General features: G+C 42.0%; 1 protein-coding gene across 2 annotated transcripts in view; it reads right to left on the bottom strand.

Moving 5' to 3' along the window:
• The window catches only part of LOC139534217 (solute carrier organic anion transporter family member 1C1-like), a 61,559-nt gene extending 46,198 nt beyond the window's left edge, over positions 1 to 15,361 (bottom strand). For both annotated transcript variants that reach the window (XM_071333154.1, XM_071333155.1), the window contains exons 1-2: positions 14,811 to 15,361; positions 6,173 to 6,336 (exon numbers count right to left, since the gene is read on the bottom strand). In XM_071333154.1, the coding sequence (XP_071189255.1) occupies positions 6,173 to 6,322 (150 nt within the window). In that variant the 5' untranslated portion in view covers positions 6,323 to 6,336; positions 14,811 to 15,361. The remainder of the gene's footprint in view (positions 1 to 6,172; positions 6,337 to 14,810) is intronic.
• Positions 15,362 to 22,739: the final 7,378 nt, after the last annotated feature.

Here is a 22,739-nt window from a genome sequence, read left to right as displayed (position 1 = left end):
ATCATAGCGCTTGATGGTTTCTGTGACTGCACTTGAAGAAACGTTCAAAGTTCTTGACATTTTCTGGATTGACTGACCTTCATGTCTTAAAGTAATGATAGACTGTCGTTTCTATTTGCTTATTTGAGCTGTTCTTGCCATAATATGGACTTTGTCTTTTACCAAATAGGGCTATCTTTTGTTTACCACCCCTACCTTGTCATAACACAACTGATTGACTCAAATGCATTAAGAAGGAAAGAAAATCTACAAATTAACAAGCACACCTGTTAATTTAAATGCATTCCAGGTTACTACCTTATGAAGCTGGTTGAGAGAATGCCAAGAGACGGATTACCAGGATGTGTACTCGGACCATGTGCGGACCAACTGGCAAGTGTCATCACGGACATTTTCAACCTCTCCCTGACCGAGTTTGTAATACCTACATGTTTCCAGCAGACCACTGTGCCCAAGAAAGCGAAGGTAACCTGCCTAGATGACTACCCCCCCCGTAGCACTCGGTAGCCATGAAGTGCTTTATAAGGCTGGTCATTGCTCACATCAACACCATCATCCCAGAATCCCTAGACGAACTCCAATTCGCATACCGCCCCAACAGATCCACAGATGTCGCAATCTCAATCGCACTCCACACTGCCCTTTCCCACCTGGACAAAAAGGAACACCTATTTGAGAATGCTGTTCATTGACTACAGATTAGCGTTCAACACCATATTGCCCACAAAGCTCATCACTAAGCTAAGGACCCTGAGACTAAACACCTCCATCTGCAACTGGATCTTGGACTTCCTGACGGGCCGCCCCCAGGTGGTAAGGGTAGGCAACAACACACCTGCCACACTGATCCTCAACACGGGGGCTCCTCAGGGGTGCGTGATTAGTCCCTTCCCTGTTCACCACGACTGCATGGCCAAGCACAACTCCAACACCATCATTAAGTTTGCTGACGACACAAGTGAGGTAGGCCTGATCACCGACAATGATGAAACAGCCTATAGGGAGGAGGTCAGAGACCTGGCAGTGTGGTGCCAGGACAACAACTTCTCCCTCAACGTGAGCAAGACAAAGGAGATTATCGTGGAATACAGGAAAAGTAGGGCTGATCACGGCCCCATTCACATCGACAGGACTATAGTGGAGCATGTAGAGATTTTCAGGTTCCTTGGTGTCCACATCACCAACAAACTATCATGGTCCAAACACACCAAGAATGTCATGAAGAGGGCACAGCAACTCCTTTTCCCCCTGAAGAGACTGAAAAGATTTGGCATGGGTCCCCATAACCTCAAAGTTCTACAGCTGCACCATCGAGAACATCCTGACCGTTTGCATCCCCGCCTGGTATGGTAACTGCTCGGCATCCGACCGTAAGTCGCTACAGATGGTAGTGCGTACAGCCCAGTACATCACTGGGGCCAAGCTTCTTGCCATCCAGGCCCTATATACTATTGTCAAAGACTCCAGTCCACCGGGGCCTCCCTACTGGCACAGCGATCTAAAGCACTGCATCGTAGTGCTAGAGGCATCACTACAGATCTAGGTTCGATCCTGGCCTGTGTTGCAGGCTAACGGGAGACCCATGAGGTGGCACATAATTGGCCAAGAGTCGTTCGGGTTAGGAAGGGTTTGGCCAGCTGGAATGTCCTTGTCCCATCGCGCTCTAGCGACTCCTTGTGGCGGCCGGGCGCATGCACGCTAACTTCGGTCGCCAGCTGTACGGTGTTTCCTCCGACACATTGGTGCGGCTGGCTTCTGGATTAAGCTAGCAGTGTGTCAAGAAGCAGTGTGGCTTGGCAGGGTCGTGTTTCGGAGGACGCATGGCTCTTGACCTTCGCCTCTCCTGAGTCCGTATGGGAGTTGCAGCGATGGGACAAGACTGTAACTACCAATTGGATATCACGAATTTGGGGAGAAAAAGGGGTAAAAAGTACCCAATTATTATTATTAAAAAAGGAAAAAGGCTGCTACCGCACAGCAAGCAGTAAGGCAGGTAGCCTAGTGGTTAGAGCATTGGGCCAGTAACCGAAAAGTTGCTGGATCGAATCCCCAAGCTGACAAGGTAAAATTCTGTCATTCTGCTCTTGAACAAGGCAGTTAACCCACTGTTCCTAGGCTGTTGTTGTAAATAAGAATTCTTAATTGACTTGCCTAGTTAATTAAAGGTTCAATTTAAAAAAGTGCCAAATCTAGTTCCAAAAGGCTCCGTAACAGCTTCTAGCCATAAGACTGCTGAACAATTAGTCAAATGGCCAGCTGGACTATTTGCATTGACCCCCCCTTTGTTTTTGTTTTTACACTGCTGCTACTTGCTGTTTTATCTATGCATAGTCACTTTACCCCTAAATACATGTACAAACTACCTCCAACAACCTGTAGCCCCGCACATTGACTCGGTACCGGTACCCCATGTATATAGCCTCATTATTGTTATTTTATTGTGTTACTTTTTTGATTTGTTATTTTTTTGTTTATTCAGTAAAAAGAATCTTAACTCTATTTTCTTAACTGCATTGTTGGTAGGGATAGGCGTCCCGTCAACGGGACAGTTGTAAATCATGCAGCGCCTTGTGTCACGATCGCAGATTTTAGAGAAACAACAAATGTTGGTATATATATAAGTGTCTTATATCGGCGGAAAGCTTAAATTCTTGTTAATATAACTGCACTGTCCAATTTACAGTAGCTATTACTGCGAAAAAATGCCATACTATTGTTTGAGGAGAGCTCCTAAAAAAACACTTTTTTCACCGCGATAGGTTTGATAAATTCACCTATGAAGGTGAAATATGTACTTATATTCTGAAATCTTGCTCTGATTTATCCTCCAAAGGGTCCCAGAGATAACATGAAGTGTCGTTTTGTTAGATAAAAATGTAATATCCTAAAAAGGTCCATATAGCATGCACGGTCGATTTTGTGTTTCCACTCGTTCAATTTGCAAAGAAAGGAATCTGTGAAAATCTCACCCTAAACATTGTTTCAACCAGTCAAATTACGTTCGTATGTATTCCTCAGAGATCCTAGAACGTAACCAGACTTCACTATATCATTAGGAGTGTAGTATATCCTATAGGACACCAAATTTGGTCAGAGAGCGATGCCTTCATGGCGCGCCGATGATGCGGGCAGTCTTCATTTGATTGACTGTAACTTTGTCAAATAAGCATTAATCGGAGAAATCCCGTAACTGTCGCACAATTTTGCTGCTAACCTTGTGCAACAGCAAGCCTTTTCCTTTTGGACAAAAATGGCAAGAATATGGAGAGTTATGAAGTTATGAAAACTGGATGTTTTGCAAATATTGAACTTACAATATGGCTACTAATACTGGAAAAGCTCAATCAAAGACCAAGTACACAGATTTGACAATATTCTTGTAGAAAAATGTTATTTCAATGTGAATGCGTCCTTCACGATTTGCCCAAATGTACCTGGGTGACTTCACACTAAATGTCATGTAGCTTGCTCATACTTCAAGTTATCAGTCTGAAATTTTGCACATACACTGCTGCTCTCTTGTGGACACCATCGGAATTACAACCAAGTGATGGCTGGATTTGGGACCATTCTGTTGCATTTTTTAAAAAATTGTTGTTTTTTTCTTTGTATTTTCTTCTACCAGATCTATTGTGTTATATTCTCCTACATCAATTCACATTTCCACAAATGTCAAAGTGTTTCCTTTCAAATGGTACCAAGAATATACATATCCTTGCTTCAGGGCCTGAGCTACAGGCAGTTAGATTTGGGTATGTCATTTTAGGCAAAAAAAATTAAAAAGGGGGCTATCCCTAATACCCTGACTACACCACTCGAGTCGTCTGCGCGAGCGTGGCAAAATACATTTCGAAATCTATATTACTCAATTATTGCACCCACACTGCTCGCGCTCGTCAACGAGCGTCTGCGTTGCCAAGGGCTAAAGTGAACCGACTGTCTCATGGTTCCAGTCTTCACTACCGACCGCTCTGGCCTCCCGGCTACAGCCACTATTAGCTCTCCCCCTCTCAGGTCCCCTTGTCCACTACTACAGCAGTGGCTCACCCCCTCTCTCTGCCAGTGATGACCCCTCCCCACCTCAGGCCCAGCCAGCGCATGACTGTTTCTCGCACAGTGACACACCCTCCCTCTCCACCAGTGACAAACTCCATCTTCGCCTCTGGTCCCACTCGTTCTGTGACCGCTACACTTGCAGTGCCTCACCTTCTCTGTCAGCGACGACTGCTCAGCCAGCTATATGTGCCTTCTGCTCTTGCTCCTCCAGCTGTGGCTTTGCCCCTATTCCTCACAGCTGTGACCTCTCAGTTCAGTGAGCCGATTGCCTCAATGTTCCAGTTTTCACTGCTGTCCGTAGCCCAGCCCTGCCCTCTTGCTCTCCATTCCCTCTTGACGGCAGACCTGGCTCTTCCTCCACCCAACACCCTCCACTTCAATTCAATTTGCATCCAGTCTTTTCCTCCCTTCGCCACGTGACCGCGGCAGCGTCTCTCCCCCTCTCTCTGCAAGTGAGGACCTCTCCTCAGCTCAGGTCCGTTCAGCACTATGAATGCTGCTCCAGCAAAGGCTCACCCACTCTCTGCCGACCACTCCCCACTTCAGGTCCCCCCGGCTTCCTCCCTGGCCTTCTTGTATTACAGAGACGTCGTCTGCTCAGCTCACCCTTCTCGCCGCTAGGATTTGGATGACTACTCCATTGTTATGGATCTGGCCGTTCGTTTTGGTGGCACTACAATCTACGAATGCCATTGCCTGTTTTTGATTGCCACTGCCTCCTGACAGAACCACAACAGTGTACCTGATCCGGCTAACATCTACCCTCAGCCCTTACCACCCACTCACTTACTTCCAACAGCTCAGACAATCTCAACATGCCTCTCCCTCCGATCCACTGTTCATCACCAAATCTGGTTCCATTCCCATCTGAGACATATACTATCACTGTATGGCTATCCTGCTGATCAATTCTCAGGACTTCTCCTTCCATGTCGGAGCTGCATCCATGGCAACTTCGACACAGCATGCCAGACCATACAACTTCTCGCACGCTGGTCCTCTCAAGCCTCTCATTCCTACATCTGCTCTGACATCCACATCAGGAGAGCACACAACATGCTCATCTCTCAGAACATGCATTAACTCAAGCACTGTTTTCTAGTCCCTGCCTCCTTTCACGGACACCATCTACCTCAAGCACCGACTCCTACCCAACCAGCCAAAAAATAGTTTTTTCCCCTTGCCACAGTCGCTTCTGGTTGCTCTTCTGGGGTCTAAGGTTGGATCATTCCGTGGGCATCTCATCCATACGCTGTACTACCTCAACTATATTGCCAACCATTCAGCACCTGCAGTCCAGAACAACTCACTTCCTGTCCAGGGTCTGACTAATTTGGAGTTCTTGTTTTGGGGATTGCATCACTACAGCAGGCTAACTACCATGGCCTGTTGTCTACAAACCAAACTTTACAGAGACCCCCCCCCCCCCCCCAAAAAAGAAATGTCTGGTCCTTAAACTCGTGCAACCCCTCTCTTTTTCGCCTGGTTCTGCATGTCATGGAAAAGTTCCCATCCCAAATCGGAAAGAAAGGCTATCGAGGCCCAATGTCATTAAACAACATGGTTAGCTAACAGGGTAGGAGAAACATGTAACATCCACACATGGTCTCACTGACTCACTTGGTCAAAAAACATCCCTTGTCAGGTGACAGAGTTCAGTATGGCTGCTCTTCCTGCCACAATAGAGATATAGTATACCTAGAGAAAGTTCCAGGTAGAAGGATATAGGGATATAGGATCAGCTTTACCCCCCCCCCACTAAATGCTAACCTTAACAGGAGAGGAGGTATGCAGAGAGGAGAGGTGGAGAGAGGAGAGGTGGAGAGGAGGAAGGAGGCAGAGAGGAGAGGAGAGATAGGACTCTATTCAATCTGTATTGCTGAAGCGGTACCAATTGTGTGATTAAAAATGTAAAGGTAATTTCCAATTGCACCGACATAAATGCAGTCTCGGCTAATGCGGGAACATTGCCTTTAAATTTAAATCGTGCTGTAACACTGAACTTCCGTAATAGGGTTTGAATAGAGCCCTTAAGTGAGTCAGAGAAAGTCTGAGAGAGTCAGAGGCAAAGAAAATCAGAGCGCGACAGAGGGAGGCCTAGAGATTCTGATCGTACCTTGAGGCTGGAGCAGGAGGAGCGTTGCTCCCTTGTAGAGGAGCTGCCTCCGTTCTCTGTCGTCCCTCTCTCCTTGGCCACCGGCTCCATCCTAGACAGACGGCTCTCGTTTTCCTTGGGCAAAGTTCCCCTAATGAAATTCCTTGGCATTGATGCATGCAACCCTGCAAATAGATCATTCAAGCATGTGACCCAGATCTCTTTCTATCCAGAAAATAAGTGTGTTTGCAGCAGCATTGCTCCAGTCCGAAGGCTAGGAAGGCCAGTGAATTAAATTAGTTTTAAGAGTTTTTAGAACTGCAGTCCACGGGCAATAAATAAATAAAACAGTATTTTATTAGAAAAACAAATGTTTTAGTAGCATATCATAGATTAAGACTATATATTGAGATTTGACACACTTTGGGCAACAACAACAAAATATCTAAAGGGGAGACTGCCTAAGTCCTAGAATCTTGCTCCTACTTCCAGGAATGTATTGATGAATCATTAATTCAACCAAAGAGCCTTATACATGAGAGAACTATGTGATCTAGACGCAACCTGTCCAGAGCACCCACCCACCTCTCTCTCTCGATCTCGCTCTCACACTCACTCACTCACTCACACGCGCAGACACTCTCTTTCTCTCATCCATTTCCCCCTCTTTCTCTCTCTCACACTCTCCCCTCCTTCTCCCCCTTCCCTGTCTCTCAGGAAGCCTACAACCTTATGAATAGTAAATAGCTTCCCCTCATCACACTCAAATGATCCAATCCAGATAGAAATATACTGTAGCTGCAAGCAGCCATGCTGGGGTTCAAGCTTTGGCCCTGCAGTGTAACCATCAGGACAAATTGGACACATCATTCTTGGATGAGCTACAATATATATATATATATATATATATATATATATATATATATATATATATATATATATATACACACATACAAAAGTATATATATATATATATATATATACACACATACAAAAGTATGTGGGCACCCCTTCAAATGAGTGGATTCAGCTATTTCAGTCACACCCGTTGCTGACAGGTGTATAACATCGAGGACACAGCCATGCAATCTCCATAGACAAACATTTGGCAGTAGAATGGCCTTACTCAGTGACTTTCAACGTTGCACCGTCATGGGATGCCACCTTTCCAACAAGTCAGTTCGTCAAATTTCTGCCCTGCTAGAGCTACCCCGGGCAACTGTAAGTTAAGTGCTGTTATTGTTTAGTGGAAACGTCTAGGAGCAGCTCAACCGCGAAGTGGTAGGCCACACAAGCTCACAAAGAGTAAAAATCATCTGTCCTCAGTTGCTACACTCACTACCAAACTGGAAAGCAATGTCAGCACAATAACTGTTCATCGGGAGCTTCATGAAATGGGTTTCCATGGCGGAGCAGCCGCACACAAGATCATCATGTGCAATGCCAAGCGTTGGCTGGAGTGGTGTAAAGCTCACCGCCATTGGACTCTGGAGCAGTGGAAACATGTTCTCTGGAGTGATGAATAATACTTAACCATCTGGCAGTCCAACGGACTAATCTGGGTTTGGCGGATGCCAGGAGAATGCTCATGTAGTGTACTTCTGTACTTCTTACCACGTTTCCCAAATAACAGAACTCAAAATCAAACAAGATAATCTAATATGCTTTTGATAGATTTTGGACCATTTAGTGATGTTGACTACTTGAAACGTCTTCTACTCGAGAACAGCTTGACCGATCTGCACCAATATATTCCAAGACTATAGTTCAAACAACATAGGCGTTTCAAGCCAACAACACCACCATGAGGCCAAACAGAACCAAACTCTACAGGTTTGCTAGACTCACATAGCTGAGCATGTGTGCCAAATTCCATGACTTTGTCAAACAAATCAAGAGATTGTTCTTGCATATGTTGAGTCTTGACAGTGTTGGGTACATGTGTATCACGTTTTGTTTCAATACGAATAACCATGTCTGATTTATATGCATTTATGTGTCAGGTCACACCCACTTGAATGTTTATTGGTCAGTACCTGCCATGTTGTTTGAGATGCTAGCCTGGAAACACATGCGTTGTGAGACCTTGGTCCATAGATGCATTGTGAGACCTTGGTCCATAGATGCCATGTGTCAAGCTTCGTGCAGATTGGTCATTCGGTGCCAGAGGAGTAGTGTTTTAAGTGTTTTTAATCAAATTCCAAATGGCGGAAAATTCCTCATGGTGGACCTTATGGGCAAATTTGTTATTTGTGAGTAGAGGGACTTATGTACAGAATTTCAGGAGTCTAGCTCAAACGGGGTGAGGGGCGTGAGCTTTCAAAGTATGCATTTTAAAATGCTTGTTATAACGCCACCATGTGGCCAATTGGCCTGGCATTGCATGAGAGGGTGTGACCCTTTAACCATCATGCAAGGTTGCAACCTCCTGGGCCTGACGATCTCACAGGAATTTGCTTTTTATTCACCAATTCGGCAGAAGAAGGGAAATTATAATCAACTCAACAAATACAGTAATGTTTCACCCAGCTTCGCTGCTTGAACCCCTAATTAGAGTCGACCAAGTAATAACCCACCCTACCTCAGAGGAAAAGCACAATGCTGAAAAACTGATAACCAATTACTGTTAGGTCACTACAGCCATCCCACCTCACTCTGTGTCCAAACACCACACATATTGGATCCTTAATGAAACCAAATAAGGCTTTCTGTCATTAAACATGTCTCATTATCTTGTCCGTTATCTGGGATGTAACATGGTCATTATTTGATATTTACATTAGCTGATGAAAATTGACATGGAGCCGGGGAGCGAGAGCGAGACCTCCCCATTAGTCATGTGAGAGCGCTATGCTGCATACAGCATGGTAAGTAGCTGCAGGGTGTCACTCAGCAGGCGATCAGAGCCTAGTGTTGATTGCAAAAGGCTTTTCTCTCTCTGATAAGAAAACAAATTCACTGGTAGGCCTACAGTGCTTACTTACAGGTCCTGATACAGACCTGGATAAACAGTCTGTATTTGAAGCTGTGGCCCACATTGAGTGAATTACTCAGGTTAGTCATGAAATTAAATCTTTCCAGCAGCGCTTTAATAAAGAAAAACAATATTCTACTTGTTGAGCAGGAGGGAGAAGAGACGCCAGCACACCACGAGTGCAATGATGGCTAGCCTGGAAGGTCATTCTCAAAGGAGGAAGATAATAGAGACAAACATAAATTGATTCACACCATGGTAACCTGTTACAGCTATCCTCCAATCCAATCTCTATCTGACTAACTACAGACTACAGAACTCCATAGACTGGAGCTCATGACTGCTTTACCAGATGGGCAGTTCCAGAGCACTCCTGTCTCCAAGGATAAGCTTATTATATTTCACCAATTTAGTAGATCCTCAGTGTTGTTACAATAGGATACATTAAGTCTGATTCACTTTGAATGAGATCTTATTAAGTTATAGGAACTTGGACCTTTTTGACATATTTCTGCCTGGCTCTCTGCATGCCTAACACTGAGTCAGGATAAAATGCTGCTGATTAATCCCTTATCGACAAAGGAATCAGAATTGAACAGGATTAGTAGCCTAAATTCTTTAATCATATTTGAGAAAACAGAACAGAAATGCTGTTGTTACTTATTTTCTCACTGTAACTGGTACTGGGTTCAATCAGTAGCCTAGCTGTCATTTTGACTTTCCTTGGGAAATAATCACATTGACCACTTATTGATTTTTTTCCTGCGGATGAACAAACCTGCTATGTAAACCAAAAAGATGTAAGCACAAGGTGTAGGGCACAACATGTGCTCATAAATCTTTCCATTATATATATTGTTTTATGCTGTTATAGGTCTTCCTTCTACAAGCATGGACATGGCAACGACTTTGTGTGCATTTGCTCACAGCAAATTGGCTATTGTTACCTAGTGTTGATTTTTCAGTAACATTTCTAGTGTTGATTCAGGAGTTAAATTAACTCTGTAAGAGTGTTATTTTACAGTAGTGTAAAATAACCCCAGTGTTGGTGTTAATAACTAGTGTTGAGTGAGAGTGTGATTGTGTCAGTTTTACTGTGGAGAGAAAAACGTTCTCATCAAAACCAAGCCCATCATCAGATTTTCCAGCATGCTATACTGCAGCTACACATTTTGGGGATTTTTTTAGTATCTCGGTTTTTGCATTTACATTGATTGATTGATTGATTGATTGATTGATTGATTGATTGATTGAATCTTATGCTACACAAAGATAACACATTTTTCTAAACCAATCCAATCAGTTAGTTAGATTTATTGCAGTTGTTCCAGTTTCAATGTTTTAGGTCGTCTCATCACAATGTCCCTAAACCTAACAGTCATTCTGAATGCAGGTTGTGGGAGAATAAAAATGCCAACTGTTGGATGGCCTAACATGCTGACCAAACCAGACGAAAGTGTGCGCCATCGCTCGCATGTTTGATTTTGTACCCCCACACCAGACACGATAAGGACACGCAGGCTCAAATATCAAAACAAACTCTGAACCAATTATATTAATTTGGGGACAGGTCGAAAAGCATTAAACATTTATGGCAATTTAGCTAACTAGCTTGCTGCTAGCTAATTTGTCCTGTGATATAAACATTGGGTTGTGATTTTACCTGAAATGCACAGTTCACTCGAAAAAGCAAGGCACACTGGAAAATTATATTGGAGGCGTGGTTTAGTGGGGGTGTGGCTTTCAATTCTTTGTTTTTAGCCACCTGTGAATGGAAGTGTTGTACCAGTCTAAGTGGTCTATGGTTATGTTAATTGAAAGTTTGAGCATGTCCACCGCCAGTCCTAAAGTCTTTGTAAATGCTAACATAACAGCTTTTGGCATTAAATATTTATAAATATTATTGTAATGTCCTTAATCCAAAACTAGTGATCTTGCCAAGAGGTCCTCTTCATGTAACGGTTAAAAATACTGCATAATGTACCACCATTAATGCAAACTATATTCACTTCCTACTGTTAAAAAGACGTATTGAGGTGTTATTGCTTTACACTAACAGTGTTAATTCCTTAACTGAGAAAGTGTAACAGCACTAAGCACAGTGTTAATTTAACACTGTAAAGTGTGGACTCGTATAGACATTTACCAATGTCAGTGTTGATTTAACACTGGGGAAGAGAGAGAGAGAGAGAGAGAGAGAGAGAGAGAGAGAGAGAGAGAGAGAGAGAGAGAGAGAGAGAGAGAGAGAGAGAGAGAGATTATGAGAAATGATGTCCAAACATATAGTGGTCCCTATAAACTTGGGGCTGCCATGAATTTGACAGTATCTTACAGGCAAAAAAAATTGTATTTCATATTACAGTACACATAATATAAATACAGTATCAAAACAAGTACTGTGTGATGACACACGGTACAATTCTGTAAAATTGTCTGTATTATACTGTGAAAAAGTAAATGCTACCGTAATCCGAATGAATGAATGGATGAATGAATATAATTAATTGAGGGGAGAGGTTTGTATTTTACTGTAATTACAAGGGATTGGTGCAAGCAGGTTGGCTACTTGATAAAGTGTTTACACATTACAACATATTAATGAATATTAGTTTTTTAAAATATCACTTGCACTTCTAGATGCTTAAACTGGCACCGACTACACAGCAAAACAGACCAAAAGGACATGGAAAAAATGCTCAACCATTTATGGTTTAAGACTTAATCTGCCACTCTAATCTGCCCCCTATACAGTGCTTCAGAAAGTATTCACACCCCTTTACTTTTCCCACATTGTGCTGTGTTACAGCCTGAATTTAAAATAGATTCCATTTAGATTTGTCACTGGCCTATACACAATAAATCAAATCGTATTTGTGAAATGCGCCGAATAAAACAGGTATAGACCTTACCGTGAAATGCTTACTTACAAGCCCTTAACGAACAAAGCAAGTAAGAAATTGATAAGAGAATTTTGTTCTCCAGGTACATAACCCAATTTAATTGTATTACTCAGTCTGCAAACCAGAATTTGTAAGATCCTGGTCGAATGAAACAGACGGAGGTCCAGCTACAATAGATAATCAAAAAGGTTTATTCACGGGAACGTCCTAAAGTCAGGAATACAAAACAATTCATTTTATACTGACTTCTCACGCCCACACATTCACACAACCATATGCACACACACACACACACACACACACACACACACACATGCATACAAACAGACGCACACACACACACACACATGCATACAAACAGACGCACACACATGTCCTGCTACCCAGCCGCCAGAGATTAGTGACCTTGTCCTTGAAACATATTCCCTGTTCTTCTCCCAAATCTCTAGTCAGGTCGGCACCAAGCTCAGACAGTCTGTGTTTATAATACCATAAAGACATATTGTCTTTACCCTAATTCTGACTAGACTACACATTTATTGATTATGATGTTATACATTCTAATCACTTCCATACAATTATATGTTTCAGGGCGGAATATTCTAATCATTCAATTAACCGATAATTCTCACCTAACAGAAACATTTGCTAAATAAACTAAAAGAAAAATAGTAACACAATAAAATAACAATAACATGGCTACATAAAAGGAGTACTGGTACCGAGTCAATATGCAGGGGTTTGGGTTAGTCGAGCTAATTGAGGTAATATGTACAGTGCATTAAATTCATTTCTTTACTCTTCAATCTACAATCAATACCCCATAATGAGAAAGCAAAAACAGGTTTTTAGACATTTTTGCAAATGTATTAAAAATGTTAAACTGAAACATCACATTTGCATAAGTATTCAGACACTTTACTCAGTACTTTGTTGAAGCACCTTTGGCAGTGATTCCAGCCTCGAGTCTTCTTGTGTATGACGCTACAAGCTTGGCACACTTGTATTTGGGGAGTTTCTCCCATTCTTCTCTGCAGATCCTCTCAACCTCTGTCAGGTTGGACGGGGAGCGTTGCTGCACAGCTGTTTTCAGTCTCTCCAGAGAAGTTCGATTAGTTCAAGTCCGGGCTCTGGCTGGGCCACTCAAGGACATTCAGAGACTTGTCCCGAAGCCACTCCTGCGTCGTCTTGGCTGTGTGCTTAGGGTAGCTTAGCATCCGATTCATCGGTCCACTTCCGTATTGAGCGCGTCACTAGTACTTCCTGATTGAGTTTTTGCTCGTAAGTAGGATTCAGGAGGATAAAGTTATGGTCAGATTTGCCAAATGGGCGACGGAGAGGAGAGCTTTGTGTGTGGAGTAAAGGTGATCCAGAGTTTGTTGTTTTGTCTCTAGTTGCACATGTGACATGCTGGTAGAAATTAGGTAACACTGATTTCTGTTTTCCTGCATTAAAGTCCCCGGCCACAAGAAGCGCCACCTCTGGATAAGCAGTGTCTTGTTTGCTTATGGCCTTATACAGCTCGCTGAGTGCGGTCTTAGTGCCAGCATTGATTTGTGGTGGTAAATAGACAGCTACGAAGAATATACTCTTTCGGTAAATAGTGTGGTCTACAGATTATTGTGAGGTACTCGAACGCAGGACGCAGCAAAACCTTTAGACCTCCTAATATTACAGATTGCGTACCAGCTGTTGTTGGTAAAGAAACACCCCCCCCCCCCCGATCTTACTGGAGGCTGCTATTCTGTCTAGCCGATCCACAGAAAACCCAGCTAACTGTATATTATCAATGTCCTTGCTCAGCCACGACTCTGTCAAATATAGGATATTATAGTTTTTAATAGGTACCATAGACTTGTATTGGATTTGTGCCACAAATATTGTACAATCCAGGTGTGCAAAATCTAGAGATTTGCCCAGTAAGACTCACAGCTGTAATTGCTGCCAAAGGTGATTCTAACATGCATTGAATACTTATGTCAGCAAGATATATTAGTGTCTTATTTTTCATCTATTTTTTACAAATGTTAGCATTTTTTTTCCACTTTGAAATTACAGAATATTTTGTGTGGATCATTGACCCCAAAAAATCACAATTAAATCAATTTTAATCCCACAACAAAATGTGGGAAAAAAATCTAAGGGTGTGAATACTTTCTGAAGGCACTGTACATTTTGAATTGATGAAGCACTTTAAATACATACGAGTTAAATTGTTGCAGCATCCTCACCCAGGGGTGCAACAAATATAGTCTCTTACAAAGCACAGATCAAAATATGTTAATGAGCCAAACGCTCTAACCACTAGGCTACCTGCTGCCATATATGGTAGGGCACTGTATTCGGTGGGGTGGAATTACAGTACCATTCGAAATACAGCAATTTCCCACAATGCACCATCATTTACAGTATGCTGCAGTGAAAGATTTCAGATTTTTTTTACTGTTGATAATACCTCAAATTACTGTATAATTTATAGTTTTTTTGTTACAGTGTAGGTAGGCAGGTTCCTCACTTAAATTCACTGTGAATCTTTGATGCATAAAAAGCTAAAATTACATGATTTGTGATGGGTACGAGTCATAGCTTTCCAAACACTGAATTCAAAACACACTCTGACTAAGTAGCCTAAATAAATAAACGCTAACTAAAATATAGTTGTCTTCCTGGTCGAACTATCTGACAGCTTCGGGTCTATTCCAGCTGTGATGCTCAGTATAAGTAAAGCGTCACTACAAAAGCTATCAAACACTTGTGTAGGAGAAAAAAATGTTGAGTCACTTACCAAGTCTACCATGAAACAATCGCCCTATATCTCCCAATGTGGTAATAGAACAACCTATGACAAAAACGCGCGTAATATTCCCGGTGGCAGAGAGTTTGGACAGCGCAGAGTGCGCGGCAGATGTCTCGAGCTCAGGGAAAACTTCTCATATGGATGAAGGGCAGTAAAGCCACCGGTTATTAAAGGTCATAGAAGAAGGTATTTCTCAAAAGTTCTTCTTCCCGCCTCTTGTCATCATCACAGTTCCAATTATCTAAATATTTGACCTCTATCAGACCGAGTTTTCACAACGTTCTCGCTGAGAAATTAAACAGTTTGGAACCTAAATGTGTTTGTGCAACCCTACACTGCTTGTAGAATTTAGCTCACGCACGTGATAACACTTGAAAGGGAGAGAAGCAGAGCGCGCGGTATGGTGATATATGTATCCTAGTTCCAGAATTGATTCGCTCCAACGCAAAGCTTCTCAATGGACAAAAAGACTAACGAAAATAAAACACCGTGCCGGGGTTATGTTGTTTTGAATTTGTTAACCGTTATTAGGTTGTGATTGAAAAGAGGTGAAGTGATGGTAAAGTCGTTCATTTTCAAAGGGGCGTTGCGGTGTTGGGCATGATCCTTTCACACAAGTTTAATACCAAAACATGTTCTAAGAATCCTAAATCATGCCAGACACTATTTAGCATGTGACGTCTGCAATGCAAGTTTGATGTCAGTGAGAGAAACAACAAGGCAAACAGATGTTATTGTGTGTAGAATTGTTACATAGAATTGTCACATAACAAGGCATAATACACCATAACAATTCTACTTATATAAAGTAGCCTAGTCCATATTATAATCTGGGTGGTTTGAGCCCTGAATGCTGATTGGCTGACAGCCATGGTATATTTAAGCAATAAGGCACGGGGGAGTGTGGTATATGGCCAATATACCACGGCTAAGGGCTGTTCTTAGGCATGATGCATTGGCCATATACCACAAACTCCTGAGGTTGTAATCAGTAATGTAACTTTTGGATTACCCAAACTCAAGTAACGCAATCTGATTACTTTGTTAGCTTTGGATTACTTTCCCATTAAGAATCAAAATCACCTTTATTCGCCAAGTACATTTACATATACTCAGAATTTTACTTGGTGATATGGTGCTGCTAGTGATAGACAACATTTAGAGACATACAGTTGTTCGGTATATGTCTCATCCCAAATCCTGATGTTACCAGGTTCTGACCACTAGATGATGCTGTTCCTGCTATTATCCCCCAACGTTAAAGGGATAGTTCCCCCACATTATGAAATTACATCGGTTTCCTTGCCATGTAAGCAATCTATTGACAAGTGTATGACAACAACCCATGCTTTGGTTTTGTTGGCCACTATTTCAAATGGTAACTTTTTTGCATTTGTGGCACAAATCCAATACAAGTCAATGGTACCTACAGTGCCTTCGGGAAGTATTCAGACCTCTTGACCTTTTCCACATTTTATTAGGTTACAGCCTTATTGTAAAATGTATAAAATCGTTTTTCCCCCCTCATCGGTCTACACACAACACCCCATGATCAAAGCAAAAATAATTGTAGACATTTTTGCTAATTCATAAAAAATAAAAAATGAAATATCATATTTACATAAGTATTCAGACCCTTTACTCAGTACTTTATTGGAGCACCTTTGGCAGCGATTACAGCGTTGAGGCTTCTTGGGTATGACTCTACAAGCTTGGCACACCTGCATTTGGGAAGTTTCTCCCATTCTTCTCTGCAGATCCTCTCAAGCTCTGTCAGGTTGAATGGGGAGCGTTGCTGCACAGCTATTTTCAGGTCTCTCCAGAAATGTTAGATCAAGTTCAAATCCGGGCTCTGGCTGGGTCACTCAAGGACATTCAGAGACTTGTCCCGAAGCCACTCCTGTGTTGTCTTGGCTGTGTCTTGTCCTGTTGGAAGGTGAACCTTCGCCCCAGTCTGTGGTCCTGAACACTCTGGAGCAGGTTTTCATTAAGGATCTCTCTGTACTTTGCTCTGTTAATCTTTTTCTCGATCCTGCCTAGTCTCCCAGTCCCTGCCGCTGAAAAACATCCCCACAGCATGATGCTGCCACCACTATGCTTCACCGTAGAGATGGTGCCAGGTTTCCTCCAGACGTGACGCTTAGCATTCAGGCCAAAGAGTTCAATCTTGGTTTCATCAGACCAGAGAATCTTGTTTTGCATGGTCTGAGAGTCTTTAGGTGCCTTTTGGCAAACTCCAAGCGTACTGTCATGTGCCTTTTACTGAGGAGTGGCTTCCGTCTGGCCACTCTACCATAAAGGCCTGATTGGTGGAGTGCTGCAGAGATTGTTGTCCTTTTGGAAGGTTCTCCCATCTCCACAGAGGAACTCTAGAGCTCTGTCAGAGTGACCATCGGGTTCTTGGTCACCTCCCTAACCAAGGCCCTTCTCCCCCGATTGCTCAGTTTGGCCGGGCGGCCAGCTGTAAGAAAAGTCTTGATGGTTCCAAACTTCTTCCATTTAAGAATGATGGAGGCAACTGTGTTCTTGGGTACCTTCAATGCTGCAGAAACGTTTCGGTACCCTTTCCCAGATCTGTGCCACGACACAATCCTGTGTCGGAGCTCTAAGGACAATTCCTTTGACCTCATGGCTTGGTTTTTGCTCTGACAGGCACTGTCAATTGTGGGACCTTATATAGACAGGTGTGTGCCTTTCCAAATCATGTCCAATCAATTGAATTTATCACAGTTGGACTCCAATCAAGTTGAAGAAACATCTCAAGAATGGTCAATGGAAACAGGGTGCACCTGAGCTCAATTTCGAGTCTCATAGCAAAGGGTCTGAATACTTATGTAAATAAGGTATTTCTGTTTTTTATTTTTAATACATTTGCACACGTTTCTAAACCTGTTTTTGCTTTGTCATTATCGGGTATTGGGTGTAGATTGCTGAGGAAATATTTGTACTTAATCCTTTTTAGAATAAGGCTGTGATGTAACAAAATGTGGCACTGTATATTAGCATTTTCAAGCTTCATGTTCAAATCATCATGAAAGTATCTAAACATTTATTGTGTAACTCAATCATGTTACTTATAGATGATTTGGAAATTAAGCAAAACAATGCTAATAAAGGTATCATTGACTTGCATTGGACAAAGTGGCCAGAGAAAACCAAAGCATGGGTTGCTGTCATACCTTGTCCATAGACTGCTTACAGGGTAAGGAAACCAATATGTCATTTTGTAATTTGGGTGAACAATCCCTTTAAAATTGAGAAGAGGGGGTTCTTTAAAAATCACCTAATAGCAGGAACAGCACCAATCTGAGATGGTGGGTGTCATGGCTTGCTGAAATGACATGGAACGACCCAGTAGCAAACAGACAGCACGGTATATTAGAAGTTGGATGTGTGTCATTATGTAATGACTGTATTATACTGTTAAAAAAAAAAAAAAAAAAAAAAAAGTAGATGCAACCATAATCAAAATGAATTAATGGCCATTTATTGAGGGGAGCGGTTTATTTTTCACAGTATTTTACTGTAATTACGGGGATTGGTGCAAGCAGGTTGGCTGCTAGGTAAAGTGTTTGCACATTACAGTATATTAATGAATATTTGGTGATTTATATCACTTGCACTTCTAGAGGTCATAACAAATTATTCCTAACTGGCAGCTACTACAGGGCAAAAACAGACCAAAAGGAAGTGGCAAAATGCTCAATCATTTAAGATTTAAGACTTGCTGCCACTCCAATCTGTCTCCTACACAAATTGATGGGGCGCTATAATCACATACGAGTTAAATTGGTACAGCATTCTCACTCATGGGTGCAACAAATACGGTGTATCCTCTTACAAGACACTCCTCAAAATATGTTAATGAGCCAGAAACAACAACACCATGCACCTAGTGGTCAAAAGGTTTTTGGTGCTCTAAAGATACGGTACGGTACTGTATTCTGTGGGGTGGTATTACAGTACCATTGCAAATACAGCAATTCTATGCCCGCCCACAACCTTTTCCCACAACGCACCATCATTTACAGAATGCTGCAGTAAAATGTTTCAGGGTATTTTAATGTTGATAATACCCCAAATTACCATATCATTTACAGTCATTACAGTGTAATCAGATTACATGTAATCAGTTACTCCCCAACCCACACACATCTTTGTTTTACTATCCTTGTGGGGACCAAAAAATGTATTCCCATTAAAATCCTATTTTCCCTAACCCTAATTGTAACCCTAAACCTAACCCTTTAAAGGTGTGTATCAATTTAACCTTTAGTTTTTTGGAAATTATTTCTTGCTGATATGAAAGATAAGGTCCTTATGCTTCCAAAACTGTACCGCAAGCTTTGCATGTCAATGTTCAGACCGAGTGTTGGGGCTTTAACAAAACTTTGTACAAAAGACTCTGTCCAATATAATGGAACGGAGACTCATGATCAAGGGCCAATTAAAAATTAGCTAGCAACAGCAAGCTAGCTAAATGTCCATGAATGTTTCATGTGTGTTTCAACCTGGCCCAAATTAATAGTTGGTTCACAGTTGTTTTTTGTATTTTAACCTGCGTGTCATGAGAACATCTGGAGGGGATAGGCAAAAATCAACATGTGCACGATTTGGTCAAGGTGTAAGCCTAAAGTAGCCTTTTTCCTCATGGGAACCAGCGAAATGTCCCCACTTGTCCTTGCGAAGACTTCTGGTCCCCACAATGATAGTAAAACCACACACACACACGCACACGCACACGCACACGCACACACACACACACACACACACACACACACACACACACACACACACACACACACACACACGGGTCTAATGGTGTTTCCTGTGTTGTCGGTATGTTATGCCTTATCATTAAACTGATTGACAATGCACTGCACATTCATGGGATGACCCTAAATGTAATTCACCTCAGTATTGTAAAGGACATGTAGGGCTTACTCATGCTGGAGATAAATGACATTCCTGAACTTCGACTCAATGAGACGTGTCTGGAAAATGTGTCTACAAAGCAACTCTGACGTCAATGGGACCAAGCTGAAGAAAATGTGAAATAGATAGAGGTTCTAAATGGGCCTAGATATTTGTTCCTAGCAAACAGAAGCATTATTCATCTCCTGGTCATTAATCTGCAGTCATCTGCATCTGATCTACCCATGTCTTGAACATATCCCCTACATGGTTCTATGTCTACCAACATTGTATGTAGACCAAAAGACTGTCTCTGAATTGTGCTGAAGGGTGCTATACCAGGTGCTCTATAGGCTTAGTATTTACAACTCAATCACACCTACAGCGTCATTGTATTTTGGTACATCAGAAGGTCATTTATTTCCTAGGGAATGCTGCATTTGCCTTGCAACATTGCGTAGCATAGGCAGTTGCAGTGCGTTCTGTGTGGTGCGTATGTTGGATTGATCGAATGCATGCATCAAACTGTATGCTTAGATGGCTTGACAGAAATGGTAGCAGAAGGTGAATGTTGAATTTTTGTTGCACATACAGTACCAGTCAAAAGTTTGGACACCCCTACTCATTTACGGGTTTTTCTTTATATTTACTATTTTAAACATTGTAGAATAGTAGTGAAGACATCAAAACTATGAAATAACACATATGGAATCATGTAGTAACCAAAACATTTAAAAAAAGATTATTCAAAGTAGCCACGCTTTGCCTTGATGACAGCTTGGCATTCTCTCAACCAGCTTCATGAGGTGGTCACCTGGAATGCATTTCAATTAACAGGTGTGCCTTATTAAAAGTTCATTTGAGGAATTTATTTCCTTCATAATGAGTTTTAGCCAATCAGTTGTGTTGTGACAAGGTAGGGATGGTATAAAGAAGACAGCCCTGTTTGGTAAAATACCAAGTCCATATTATGGCAGGAAACAGCTCAGATAAGCAAATAGAAACAACCGTCCATCATTACTTTAAGACATGAAGGTCATTCAATGCAGAACATTTTAAGTACTTTGAAAGTTTCTTCAAATGCAGTTGCAGAAACCATCAAGCGCTGTGATGAAACTGCCTCTCATGAGGACCGCCACAGCAAAGGAAGATCCAGAGTTACCTATGCTGCAGAGGATAAGTTAATTAGAGTTACCAGCCTCAGAAATTGCAGCCCAAATAAATGCTTCACAGAGTTCAAATAACAGACACATCTCAACATCAACTGTTCAGAGGAGACTGCGTGAATCAGGCCTTCATGGTCAAATTGCTGCAAAGAAAACACTACTAAAGGACACCAATAATAAGAAGATAATTGCTTGGGCCAAGAAACACGAGCAATGGACATTAGACCGGTGGAAATCTGTCCTTTGGTCTGATGAGTCCAAATTTGAGATTTTTGGTTCCAATGTCTTTGTGAGATGCAGAGTAGGTGAACGGATGATCTCTGCATGTGTGGTTCCCACCGTGAAGCATGGAGGAGGTGGTGTGATGGTGTGGGGTTGCTTTGCTGGTGACACTGTCAGTGATTTATTTAGAATTCAAGGCACACTTAACCAGCATGTCTACCACAGCATTCTGCAGCGATACACCAGTGGCACCGTCATTTGTTTTTCTAAAGGACAATGACCGAAAACACACCTCCAGGCTGTGTAAGGGCTATTTGACCAAGAAGAAGAGTGATGGAGTGCTGCATTAGATGACCTGGCCTCCACAATCACCCGACCTCCACCCAATTGTGACGGTTTGGGATGAGTTGGACTGCAGAGTGAAGGAAAAGCAAGGTCATTACATAGATTCACCTTGTGCTGGGGACAATAAAAGGGCACTCTAAAAAATGTGCACTTTTGTCACACAACAAAATGCCACAGATTTTTGAGGGAGGGTGCAATTGGCATGCTGACTGCAGGAATGGCCAACAGAGCGAGTGTTTCTGTCTACCATATACCGCCTCCAACGTCATTTTAGAGAATTTGGCAGTACGTCCAACCAGCCTCAAAACTGCAGACCACATGTAACCACGCCAGCTCAGGACCTCTAGGTCCGGCTTATTCACCTGCGGGATTGTCTGAGGAGGGGGCGTTCTGAGGAGTATTTCTATCTGAAATAAAGCCCTTTTGTGGGGAAAGACACATTCTGATTCTGATTGGCTCCCCAGTGGGTGAGCCTATGCCCTCTCAGGCCCACCTATGGCTGCATCCCTGCCCAGTCATGTGAAATCCATAGATTCGGGCCTAATTCATTTATTTAAATTGACTGATTTCCTTCAATGAACTGTAACTCAGTAAAATCTTCAAAATTGTTGCATGTTGCATTTATAGTTTTTGTACAGTATACCTACTAACACATATCAATTAAATTGTTACAGGACTCTTACTAACGGGTGCAACAAATATAGCCACTTACAAGGAACGCCTTAAAATATGTTAATGAGTCAGGGATTCTTTCTCCTCCCATAATATTTCTCCACAATGCACCATCATTTACAGTATGCTGCAGTAAATATATAGCAAAACAACTATACAGTACTTTATTTATGAATTGTATTCTAAATGAATTCAGCAATTGCTAATAGTGAATATTTAACTGTATATTACAGCATGCCAACTGATATTGCAAATTAGGCCTTAACAAAGGCTTCTAAACTGACAGTGACTACAGAGCAAAAGGATATGGTTTGCTTAAAGGTTTGAGACTTGCTGCCTCTCTGATCTGTCTTCTACATAAATGTAATTGCTAGGGAACCACTACCACATATCACTTTAATTGGTACAGCACTGAAGTGTACAACAAATATAGCCTCTTACAAGACGTCTCAAAATATGTTAATAAGTGAGAAACAACAATACCACGCACCCCCTACTGTTCAAAAGGCACACAAAAAATGCGGTATGGTACTGTATTCTGAATTACAGTAAATCACTGGCAGCAATTGGCCAGTAACTTACTGTAGAGTTACAGGAC

The sequence above is a fragment of the Salvelinus alpinus genome, chromosome 11 (assembly GCF_045679555.1).
Source record: "Salvelinus alpinus chromosome 11, SLU_Salpinus.1, whole genome shotgun sequence".
Taxonomy (NCBI): domain Eukaryota; kingdom Metazoa; phylum Chordata; class Actinopteri; order Salmoniformes; family Salmonidae; genus Salvelinus; species Salvelinus alpinus.
Note: the sequence above shows the minus strand (reverse complement) of the source record. Positions and strands in the feature narration are given on the sequence as shown.